The sequence below is a fragment of the Arabidopsis thaliana genome, assembly GCF_000001735.4.
Source record: "Arabidopsis thaliana chromosome 1 sequence".
NCBI classification, from domain to species: domain Eukaryota; kingdom Viridiplantae; phylum Streptophyta; class Magnoliopsida; order Brassicales; family Brassicaceae; genus Arabidopsis; species Arabidopsis thaliana.
The window spans coordinates 17,863,136-17,873,957 of record NC_003070.9 but is presented as its reverse complement, the minus strand read 5'-3'; the positions used below and the strand labels follow the sequence as shown (position 1 = coordinate 17,873,957).

The 10,822-nt window shown below is 35.7% G+C and overlaps 4 protein-coding genes and 1 pseudogene across 10 annotated transcripts; 1 reads left to right on the top strand and 4 right to left on the bottom strand.

Annotated features, from left to right (window-relative positions):
- Positions 1–696: 696 nt before the first annotated feature.
- On the bottom strand, positions 697–5,436 carry AT1G48360 (zinc ion binding/nucleic acid binding/hydrolase). Of its 6 annotated transcripts, NM_001123975.2 has the most exons (15): positions 5,205–5,436; positions 5,010–5,121; positions 4,532–4,920; positions 4,345–4,440; positions 3,978–4,242; positions 3,816–3,878; positions 3,280–3,354; positions 3,068–3,183; positions 2,899–2,969; positions 2,711–2,798; positions 2,499–2,639; positions 2,220–2,425; positions 1,861–2,134; positions 1,540–1,773; positions 697–1,464 (listed from the first exon to the last, which is right to left on the bottom strand). In NM_001123975.2, the coding sequence occupies exons 1-15, from the start codon at positions 5,295–5,297 to the stop codon at positions 1,012–1,014; spliced, it is 2,676 nt and encodes an 891-aa protein (NP_001117447.1). In that variant the 5' UTR covers positions 5,298–5,436; the 3' UTR covers positions 697–1,011. The 6 variants fall into 6 exon arrangements, with proteins under 6 accessions (NP_001117447.1, NP_175269.2, NP_001323021.1 ...); NM_103732.3 differs by having other exon boundaries at positions 697–1,773; NM_001333328.1 differs by having other exon boundaries at positions 750–1,464; positions 5,010–5,402.
- On the top strand, positions 5,422–5,837 carry AT1G48355 (uncharacterized protein). Its single transcript, NM_001349576.1, has 2 exons — positions 5,422–5,441; positions 5,622–5,837. The coding sequence occupies exon 2, from the start codon at positions 5,681–5,683 to the stop codon at positions 5,744–5,746; it is 66 nt and encodes a 21-aa protein (NP_001336508.1). The 5' UTR covers positions 5,422–5,441; positions 5,622–5,680; the 3' UTR covers positions 5,747–5,837.
- EMB3105 (Ribosomal L18p/L5e family protein) lies at positions 5,526–6,856 on the bottom strand. The gene is made up of 3 exons (NM_103731.6): positions 6,489–6,856; positions 5,987–6,148; positions 5,526–5,892 (listed from the first exon to the last, which is right to left on the bottom strand). The coding sequence occupies exons 1-3, from the start codon at positions 6,687–6,689 to the stop codon at positions 5,743–5,745; spliced, it is 513 nt and encodes a 170-aa protein (NP_175268.1). The 5' UTR covers positions 6,690–6,856; the 3' UTR covers positions 5,526–5,742.
- A 394-nt stretch (positions 6,857–7,250) lies between these two features.
- AT1G48340 lies at positions 7,251–8,130 on the bottom strand (annotated as a pseudogene). The gene has a single exon.
- A 1,269-nt stretch (positions 8,131–9,399) lies between these two features.
- AT1G48330 (SsrA-binding protein) lies at positions 9,400–10,298 on the bottom strand. The gene has a single exon (NM_103730.5). It carries the CDS (start codon positions 10,059–10,061, stop codon positions 9,834–9,836), a length of 228 nt encoding a protein of 75 aa, NP_175267.1. The 5' UTR covers positions 10,062–10,298; the 3' UTR covers positions 9,400–9,833.
- Positions 10,299–10,822: the final 524 nt, after the last annotated feature.

Sequence of the window (10,822 nt, the reverse complement as noted above, 5' to 3'; positions counted from 1 at the left end):
CACAGCTCGGCTAAAGGCGCTGAACAAATCCCTATATTGAGAGCAAAACCACCACACCAATTCCCATTCTCAAGGCTCTTGTCGTCGCTATCTGTGACTCATTTCTCAGAAATTGCCATTTGTTTTTGGTATTTGAAATCTTATTAAACTTCTCCATATATAGTTTTAATTACTATAGACTGTATTAAATTTGATTTTATGCATACCACTAAGTCTAAGTGAAAAATAATATTATTCAATAAAGATGAAATGACTTCATAATATTAAAATTAAGAAAATCCTATCATGCATACACAATTGAATTGTTATATTAATAAAAATTCATTTTTTTGGATAAATTTTAAATTAAAAAGGGATACTTTTATATTTCTATTGGGTTGTAACACTTCTTTATAAAATGGTAACACTTATGGGAAAGAAAGAAAAAAATTATGTTGAAAAAGTTACATTGCAAATTTTCTTTTCTGGTATCATTACATTGCAATTTTTATTAGGATGTATCTACTATATATAATAGTATACATAAATTCAGTATAAATAATTACATGTCAAATCATATTACATAATCTATAATAACTAGAATGTCATCTAGTATTAATTATTAAAAATTCAAATTGATTCTGGATCCCATCCCCAAATGGCATATTCCTCTAGAGAAAATGAAGCTAAAAAGTCTCACAAAAATAAAAGCAAACTAAAGCATAACATAAGAATCTACTAACATGTGAGGACCACCCACACACATTGTCCAAATTTACAAATCTCTTTGAAAAGTTTATGGAAGAACAAAATTTAGTCGTCTTTTTATGGTACAACAAACAAGCCACAACGTCTACTTCATCAAAACCTAACATCATCAACTATTCTCATTCTCAGATATCTATCTACACGTGTTACTTTCTACTCGAGAATAATCAACAACAAATAAAAAACAAATCACTTTTGCATAAAGAAAAAAAGAAAAAAAGTAACTATCCGACAAATCGTGTGTTCTCCTTTTAATTTGGATAATTAAGTTTTAATTAAAGAAGCAGGTCTTACTTTGCAAATCTCAACATTAAAGCCTGAATCCATTAGAAGTAGAAGCCAAGCTCTTTGCTGTTCTGATAACCTATCTTTCTCTGATTTCACTTCCACAAGCTTAGCTTCACCTTCATAACCATTCTCCTTGAACCGCCATACCAGTAGATCAGGCATTCCACTGCACCAGCTCCTATAGTCTTGAGCTAAATGCCGGCACAGCGATGCTATACACATACCTCCAACACAAGCCACTGCTGCTCTCAGTTCCTCTAACGAAAACCGCTCCCAAGCCACTCCTCTGCACGCTGTTCCACGTTGTGTTTCATATGATATGATTAGTATTTCTTCAGCCATTCCATTTGCGACTTTTTCGAGCTGAGATTCTATTGTTTCCTTCCTGGTTAGATAGAAGGATTCAGTCTCTAAGTCCAGTGGAGCAGTCTGCATAAGGGGAACAGAAAACAGAATGAGAGTTTTCATTTGCGTCATATGAGACAACTATTGAGTTTCATTCACCTGGAATCGGGTTTGGAAAACGCCAGGGACATCGGAAAATAGAATATCCCACATGAGAAGCCCGAAAATCGTTAACCAGATACTACTCTCTGTATGAATTCCTTGCCATCCTCCTCCTTCTCCACTGTAATACTGCAATGCGAGCTGCTCCACTCCACATTGTTCTCCATCTTCTCCATAAAACCTATTTTTTATGCCAACTTCACAGTTCAGTGATCTCCCTTGAATAGTAACCTGAAATGCAAAATTGCACATTTGAGGACAAAGTAAGAAGATGAACAACTTTATATTTTATCTTTTCACTTTGAATAGAAGTATAACCTCGGGGATCTTGTTGTCGACGAGATTTGAAAAAGTGGGAGTTTTCCAGCGTCTTGGAGGTTTTGCCAAACGAAGAATCCGCCTTTGCAAAGCTACCCTTGAACCAGCACGCACCCAAGGATCCAATAGTCCCTGCTCTGCAACTGTAAGACTCTCATTTGGACGTCCCATGTGCTCCAAATCCGTTGATAACCTGACTGTCCAGTATCCTCGTCTCCCATCACAATTAAAACAGCTGAGCAATCGCCTCAGTAGATAAACTGCTCGGTTGTACCTGAAACCAAAGAAACAAATCTCAACAGGCAAAAAGATAAAGATAATCTGAATAACTAAAAAGACGAGATGGATTGTTTACATGCCTCTTCTGGTTCTCAAAAAAGGAAACTCCTAAGAGAACCACCTTTGAGTTAACCCATGGAGCTGTAAAGCGATTAAATGCAGCAGCGTGAGCAGAATCCAAAGAGGAACTGGATATGCGGGTTTCAGCAATTATAATGCATTTCAACACTGTCTGAGGATCCTCATTGTCAAGAGACTCATCCATCAACTGAGCCACTTCAATGGCCTGTAATTGAAGCTTTATAATATTGTAGAAAAATTAACCCGGTTCCTTTTTTTCAATATAGACAAGTAAACACCTCTTCATATGCTAAAAGCTTGGTCCGATTCGAGAATATTTGCTCTGAGTCAATGCATTTGTAAGTTGGGTATTTGATAATACCAAGATCCAGCAGAACAAAAGACGATAGATCTTGCTCCCCATTGAGGAAGAAAAGCCTCTGCAACATAAAACCAAAAGTTAATTCTTCCCAAAATAAAACCCAAGTACGTGGAAAAACCAAAACTTCACCTCAACGCGCCATATGAGAGATTCTGCTGTACTTGATACCTTAGCACATAGTCCTGTTCTTTCTAGAATTACTGTTGCTAGATTTATTCTAAATTTAAACAAAACAAATCAACCTCAAAGTGAAACAGAAACTTCTACGAAAGGAAAGAAGCTTTATAAATCTTAACTATAAAGTAAAACAAACGGACCTCGTTCCATCATTGTAACAAGAACAAAGAGAATTAATAAGGTCTCTCTTTCTTGAGGTGCGACTGAACACCTGGACCACCAACATATTTCAAGCAAACCCATGAGAGAACTAATCCTTGACAACTTTCAATGAACAAAGCATACAAATTTAAGATAGTGTGGTCTAACCTTGTTCATAGATAAGATATCACGAAGTTCAGTGACGTTAAGCAACTCTGTGATTTCCTTCATCTTTTGGTTATCGAGTTCATTTGCGTCCTTCACTGAACTCATAAATCCCCTGACTGAAAATCATATATATATTAGCTTTTGACAATGCACTAAGTTAAGCAACTAAAAGAATTTTTGTGTGTGAACGTGTTCAAGCACATATCATTCACCTGTCAGATCCTTCAGGGCTTGAAGAGAATCAGTCACCTCAGGGTATGATATATTTGATAGCCTAAACCAAGGTCCTGAATGAACAGGTATGGAAACATTTCACAAAAGATCATAAGGTACATAAGAACTGCAGCTTCGGTGAATCAAGCAAGAGTGTTCCCGAAGTACTACAATTTCAAATAAAGGTATCTGTAAAAAGCAGACAAGAGTCGTGGCCACCAGAAGTGAAACTACCTCTAAACAAGAAAGGATTAGAAAGGAAGCCAGTTCCAGTTGTCCAAACACTACAACTGAGACCATATAGCTTTCTCCAAAACCTAACATCATTCTACCTATTGCCCAAGTGCCCATCAGATCAGACAATGATCACTGAAAGTTCATTCGAAAGAGACACCAGATTCATTAACTATGTCCGCATACTTGTTTTCAATTGTTTCAACGCCGCTTCATATCAGATTGTCTAGTACAATTTACACCATAACGAGAGCAAACAAACAAAATTACAAGGGGAAAGATAATGTAATAGATCAGATACCTTTTCGTGTGTAAAGCCGGATGAAAAGTCTCTGGCTATCCTCTGAAAGTGTGGGGAAAGATTCTGTAAGCCAAAATAAGTAGAGTATAGAAAAGTTAATCATTCATTCCAAAAACATCAAGAAGGACACCAAACAAAATTTGAGCAATCATAGGTGAATACCCAAGAATGCCTTTTCATCGGCTGTGAATAAGTGAGAGCAGCTTCTTAGAACTTCTTGTAGTAATACGTTGAAGTTCAACTGATATCTTGTTGTTTTAGGCGGAAATTGCATCTGATGCTCAACAACCTGAAGAACTTTCTCCCAAAGAGGTTTAAAATCTCCATACAATTCACATTCCTTCCAACCATCAGATCTCATCTTGTGACAAACAACCTTGATCAGAACAGCTTCAGAAGATTTCTTCGGAACAGATGTTATCGTTCCCTGCAAAGAATGCATAGCTACATCATTTGCACCTGACGTTGTATACCTCAACTTTTCAGCGTATATCAGAACAAGCATAACAAGAAGAAATCAGTCACCAACCTCAAACTTAAGGTCATAGTCATCGATCAGCGGGGACAAGCACTGGGATATATCTTTAGGTAGATACCCAAGCATTTCAGAGTCTCCAGAAATAACCTAGTGTGAAAGGGCAAAAATAATGTTAACAGATACAGAGACAATAATTCACACTCAAGAAAACAATGTTAAGAGAAACGAAAACAAAAACCTTTATAGCGTTTCGATCTTTGACATTCTCAGGATGTCTCAAAAGAAAAATGTCACCCCCAATTTCTAAATCCTGAACATCACTGAACTTCCTACCAACTATAAAGGTTTCAATAGCCTCACCATTGTCTTCATCTAAAGTCACAGTTTTCAAACTCTCCTCCCTACTTGGAGAACATGAACCATCTTCAACCTTGCAGCAAATAGACTCACTAGGCTCACTTCTTTGCACCAAACTGAATTCAAAAGTTTCAGAATCGAGTATCGATTTCTGCTGAGTACAAATTACAAGACCATCTTCTAATTGTTTTGGCACTGACAAGAAACTTGACTGAAGAAGAGTGGTCTGAGTTAATCTCCGTTTCTTCCTCGTGGATAAACTCAAATCATCTGAAGGAAGTTTGAGGCAATTTGTTAACTTCAAAATCCCTAATGAAGAAGATGAGCAAATAGACAACAAAACAATTGTTAAAACCCACCAGAGAATTTACTCGGGTCATCTGAAGAAGTCGGATCCTCTGATAAACGACAATCATCTCCGGCTAATGAGACAAGATTGCCATAGTCGTTGAACTCGAGATTTAACGAATTCTAGTGGAAATTTGGGATAAAGGATGTTACTTTGATACAATTGGGGGGAAAATGAGGGAAATTTGAGGGCAAAAGATTAATACCGGAGTATGAGCGGAGAGAAGAAGGTGGCGATTGGGGAGAAATCGCCGGCGCTTTCCAATCAACCGGAGCAAACTCTCCCGTCCGGTGAGCATTTCCTGCCGATGACGCGGGAAATCTTTAGATTGGCGCTACAGTTTCTTTCTTTGCCCTTTTGGTTTACCATTTTGATATTTTTTGGTCGGAGAATTCTTTTTCTGTTTTGTCTTTTTGTTCAAGGTTTCTCTATTTTTTCATTGGTTAAAAATATATATATGTAAGAAAAATATTAAATGCAAAAATCTTTAAAGCGATTCAGAGACGTTTCTTTGAAATTTGTAGTTGTTCTGGAAACACTCTTGCTTAATTCACTGAAGTTGCAGAGTTCTTATGCACCTAGTGATACTTTAGTGAAATGTTTGGATAAATGTTTTGTTCAGGGCCTTGGTTTAGGCTGTAGAATAGTTATAGAAAAATCTCAACATTTCAATTGGGGAAAATGGGTTCTCTACATTCATACACTGCTGTTCATCGGAAAGAAACAAGGAAAGAAAACGACGGTTAAAACTGAAGACCGTGTTCACGTGCTGCAGCAGCAAGAGCCTCAATACGTCCATGGTAAGGGTAACCACCACGGTCAAAGGCTACCTTTGTGATACCTTTCTCCAAGCAAGATTTTGCTATCACTTCCCCAACTTTCTTCGCTACCTCCTACACAATACCAAACCGAAGCATATCATCAAATTGAGTGCCAAGTGACTCGTGCTAAGTGTGTTACCAAAGTTGATTACAAAGATGAACTTACAATGGTTGGTCCAGAGGTGTAGTCGAACTCTTCAGAGATTGGTTTCTGCTTAGTGGAAGCTGAAGCTAAGGTGTGCATCTTGGTATCATCAATCACTTGAACATAAAGATGCTTGTTTGATCGGAAAACACATAGCCTTGGCCTCTCCGTTGTACCATTAACCTATGTGTGCATCGAGTAACGGTAATGAGACAGAACTCAAGGTAACAAATAGAGACACATCAAACATGCCACAATAGCACCAACATCAAGAAAAACTGATGAATCACATTTCTAATTTCATTGTCAAATTACAATCAACTTTGAATAAATGCAAAACCCAAACATAAGCTTAAAATTGAATAGAAGTGGTTACGAATTACGATTTCAATTATCGTTACAATGTGTTCTTCGAACTCTAATGAAACACCCAAATTTCATCGCAATTCTACATTAAACACTATCTTCAAGAGAATATTAGAGACATTGGAGATGAAATTAAAAGCGAGAAGAAAGAGAACACCTTCTTACGGATACGAGAGTGGCGGGCGATTCTGTCTTCGCTGCTGGTTTTGGTTTTGGCTTCGACAACCATGGACCGAGACTGAAGCGAAGAAGACGACCATGGTTTAAGGAAAACGGCACGGTGTTGAAGTCCGTTTCCCAAGAACGCACTGCGGTTAGTTATCAGACTCACTGAACCACACCCACTCACGCTCGTCATTCTCTCTTACTCACTCTCTCTGGCTCGCTCTCTGTTCGTAAAAGCAAATCCTTTTTGCCTTATCCCTTTTTCTTCTTGCAGCTTCCTCTGTATATATTTGCTTTATTTCTCTTTTGGACCCTAACTTTCCTAACTTCTTTTAATTCACTGACTATTGTTCTGTAAATAAACTCTTAATCCTTATGTTAGTGTGTATATCTATTATTAACTAAGTAGCCAATCTCTTCTTCTTTTTTTTTTAGAGATTTCACTTTTATCTTTTATAGCAATATAGCATACAAACTCATCTACAAAACAAATACTAGAAAAAAAAACTAATTTGTCCAACCAAAAATTTGGGATTGTTTTATGTTATGGCCGTAATTTATCCTTAAAACCTCATGTTCAGAAAAATCTTTAAAAAAGAAAAAAAAAAAAAAAAAGATAAAATGATGTTAAATTGGTAAAAATTGAAGTTATTTTTTTTTTTTGAATATGATGTTAAATTATACTCAAAAGAAAAAGTTACTGGGTATTACAAGTGAATGTAAAAACTTTTCAAAATTATTTACAAGAAATTTGGAATTTCTAGACATGATTTCTTCTTGTTGCAAACCAAAGGACTATGCCTTCTTCATACTTTGAATTACCTCCCCTTTGAAGTGTGCTGAGCCGGTTTCGGATGTTCTTATCGATCATCTTGACTAGTGTTGCAGTTGGTGATGGTTGTTCCCCATACCTCCTGTTGTTTCTTTCCCGCCACAATGAGTGAATGGTGTTTTGAAACACGTACTGAAGGATGTAAAAATTGAAGTTATTCTTCCTCTTCTGATTCTTTTGTCCTCATGTATGGAAAACTATAGATGTTTGACTTGAGGAGGTTTGGGTCGTTAACGTTAACATACTCTACATGGTCTACAAAGCAATATAATCTACAACAATCGTCTACAAAAACGTGTAGTCAGAACACTACATGATATTATTCAAAACTTTAAATTTCAACACGTTGGAGAGTGTTTTTATCGGGATTGAAGTAGGAAAGATTGTTTAGATGTATAATCCGCCATCGATAAAATAATTTCACCAGTAGCAATCACTCCAACGATGGAAACGTAATGATCCTAGAATTTATCATCCCTCAAAGTGTAAGCATATTTTGACTGTTCATGTTTCTCCTAGTCTTCTAGAACACACACACGCAACTCAACGGTATCATCAACGTTATCATCATAATAAACCAAACCTAATTTACCATTATAGCTTCATGATAGCCCTCTGGATAAATAAACTCGAATTTCTCAGACCTAACATTAAAGCAAACTATCACAAAAGCAGTAGCAGTCATGGTCTTAGACATGTCACCTAAGTAATAATAAACCCCATTGATCCATATCCCTTCACTTGCAATGCCATGTGTTAAGGAGCATTTTATCTTTCTCCAACTCATTTCTCCAGTTCCAAGTTTGTGATATACATTTATTGATTGCGTAAACTCAAAATGTTTTTTTTATATGGCAGAATGAGCTTATTAGAGAAATTTTTACATAGACCTATCACCCATGTAACTTACAATATTTTAACTAGAAAGTAAATGTTTGCTTTGGTATGTAAACTTTTAAGTATAGTTTGATACACAGTAGATCAATGATTCCCTTATCAAACCAATAGTTTTATAGACTCGTGGGCTATAAATATCTCGTTTATGTTGTTTTTCTGTGTCTTGTATCGAAAAGATGTTTGTTATTAAGGCATGTACATGAACTTCCAAAAGTTTGTAGAGATGGATTTGACCTTTAAAGGGGCCATGTTAGGTTGCAGAAGTGAGGCCAGCTCTCTGATCAGATGTTTGAACATGTTAGGGATGTTAATGAAGATGATGGAGAAGACAAGGCACGTTATAGGAATCATGTTGTCCCACTTTCAATTTATTAAAGTTTCACATCTTATTATCATTCATCACATTACCTCACACTCTGCCTTATACGGCTGTACTTTTTTTTTTGTTTCTCTTCTTAGTTTTTTTTTTTGGTTTCAATGATTGGGATTTTCCTAAGTTTAAGGGCTATCATCAAAATTTTATTTAATTATTTTTTCGATTTTTTGTAATCTTATACATGTATATTTTATGAACACCAATCTTATATGAAGATTATTGATATGTTGTTTATGATTTATCTCCCGCATGTTCTACTATTCAAGATCTATTATTATGTAATGGCAAAACAACCAAACATGTAGACATGATGATACTATTGAACCAACACATCTGTTTAACTTGCTTTGATTTCTTCTAAACGATAGCAATAAAACCAACCCAACACTGAAATTTCATTAAAAATAGACATTTTGTAGCAAAATGTCACATATTTTAATTTTATAGAGATAAACTGCACATAATCGAAAATCACCTCTCTCTCTCTCTTTTCTTCTTTGTCGGCAATCACCTTTTTAATCTAGTTTTGGCTCATTCATGCAAAGAAAAAAACGACCGTAAAAACAGAATTGGTCCACTCGAGTTAAAAACTTAAAAACAGAATTGGTCCACTTGAGTTAAAAACTTAAAATTAATTGTCTTTGGGGTTACTTATAAATTTCCAAAAGATTTGGCAATCAATGAGCACAACTCTAGTGTCTCTGAAAGGCTATTGGATAAGAGAGTGTGGATAACATTATCTCCCATGAGACTTAGAAATCCGTTACTGAGATAAAGCAATCAAAGTTTTACAAGATACATCTTGTAACGAATTATTAGATAGTTAATTTCCACTAGTTATATTTATTTCGTATTAAACCATTATGGTTATAATTTCAACGTGATTAGATAACTATTTTATTCTATGGTTCCGTAAACCGCTCCAATAAACAAAAGTACACAAATGAAACCGGAATTAAAGGCCAACAACAACATGAAAGGTATTCATTCATTTGTTCCAAACCAAAATGAAAAATCTCACCGTGAATTAGATAGATCATCACAGGGATTAATAACATCCGAATCCAAATTAACTAGTCATCGGATAAAAATTCACTAAAATTCTAAATTTAGAAAAGCCACGACCACATAAAGACAAGGAGATAGAAGAGAGGCATGACGGGCTTATACATTCCTATACACATAAAAGAGAGAAAATAAAAAGAGAAATTTCGGATTCCTTCTCATTCTAATCAAGAAGAGAGGTTGTTTGAAGAGTTTGACTTGTCAAGAATTGACCACATGACGAGGACATCTTCATAACCACAAGCCATGACATCACCTTGAAGCTCCTGTACCGTTCGTTTCTCATGTTCTTCTCTCGCCTTTGCGTTTGCGTGGCGGTTCGTTTGCTGCGGTTGGTTAAAGAACGTTGCCGCTTTCTTGAATGGTGTTGCGATTGTTTTCTTCCATGAAGCCATTTTTTATGCTTTTGTTTTTTGTTTAGAATTTAAGACTTCTTCTTGAAAATGCTTCTCTTTTGGAGTTGGATTGAAGAGGCTTCTATGTATTTATACACCACATGTGAACACAAAAACGATCTTTCTAATTTTTTAATATTTTATCAAGGAATTGTTTTTATAAAATGAAATTTCAAAAGTAATAATATTGGAGAAAGGGAGAGAGAGAGAGTGGTCAAGAGAGGCAAGATCCGCGATAAGAGCATTCTCATGAACCCATCAATTCGTTTTCTTATCCTCCCACGTGATCTTTTTTGTTCACACACTTACAACAATTTTACCACTTCTCTCTCCTTCTTACATTCAAAATAGTTCAACCGTTTGTAATAAATGTAGAGAACTACTACATTTTACTGATCAAGGTGGTTTACGTAGTCGGTAGTAAATTTTTGTGGAGACTAGTAGTTTTAAGAAGTCAATGGTCATTGATGTATTGGCCAGAGTTGAATTTATTGAACTATTTACACTCTTTACTTTAGGTATATCTTACATGATGGCTATCTATATTCCATGAATTAGTTTATGCTTTCTTTCATGATCTTTGGTTATTGAAAAATGTTATCATATTAATGTCATAATTTATGAGTGTTATATCATGATTTAATCTTCTTTTTTCTCCTTTTTTTTTTTTAATCGGGTCAAGTTTTCTCAGTTTGGTCTAACGAGTTTTGGAGTTCTCTCGTATTTGCAGATTTTTTCGATTAAGAAGATTTCAGTAGAGT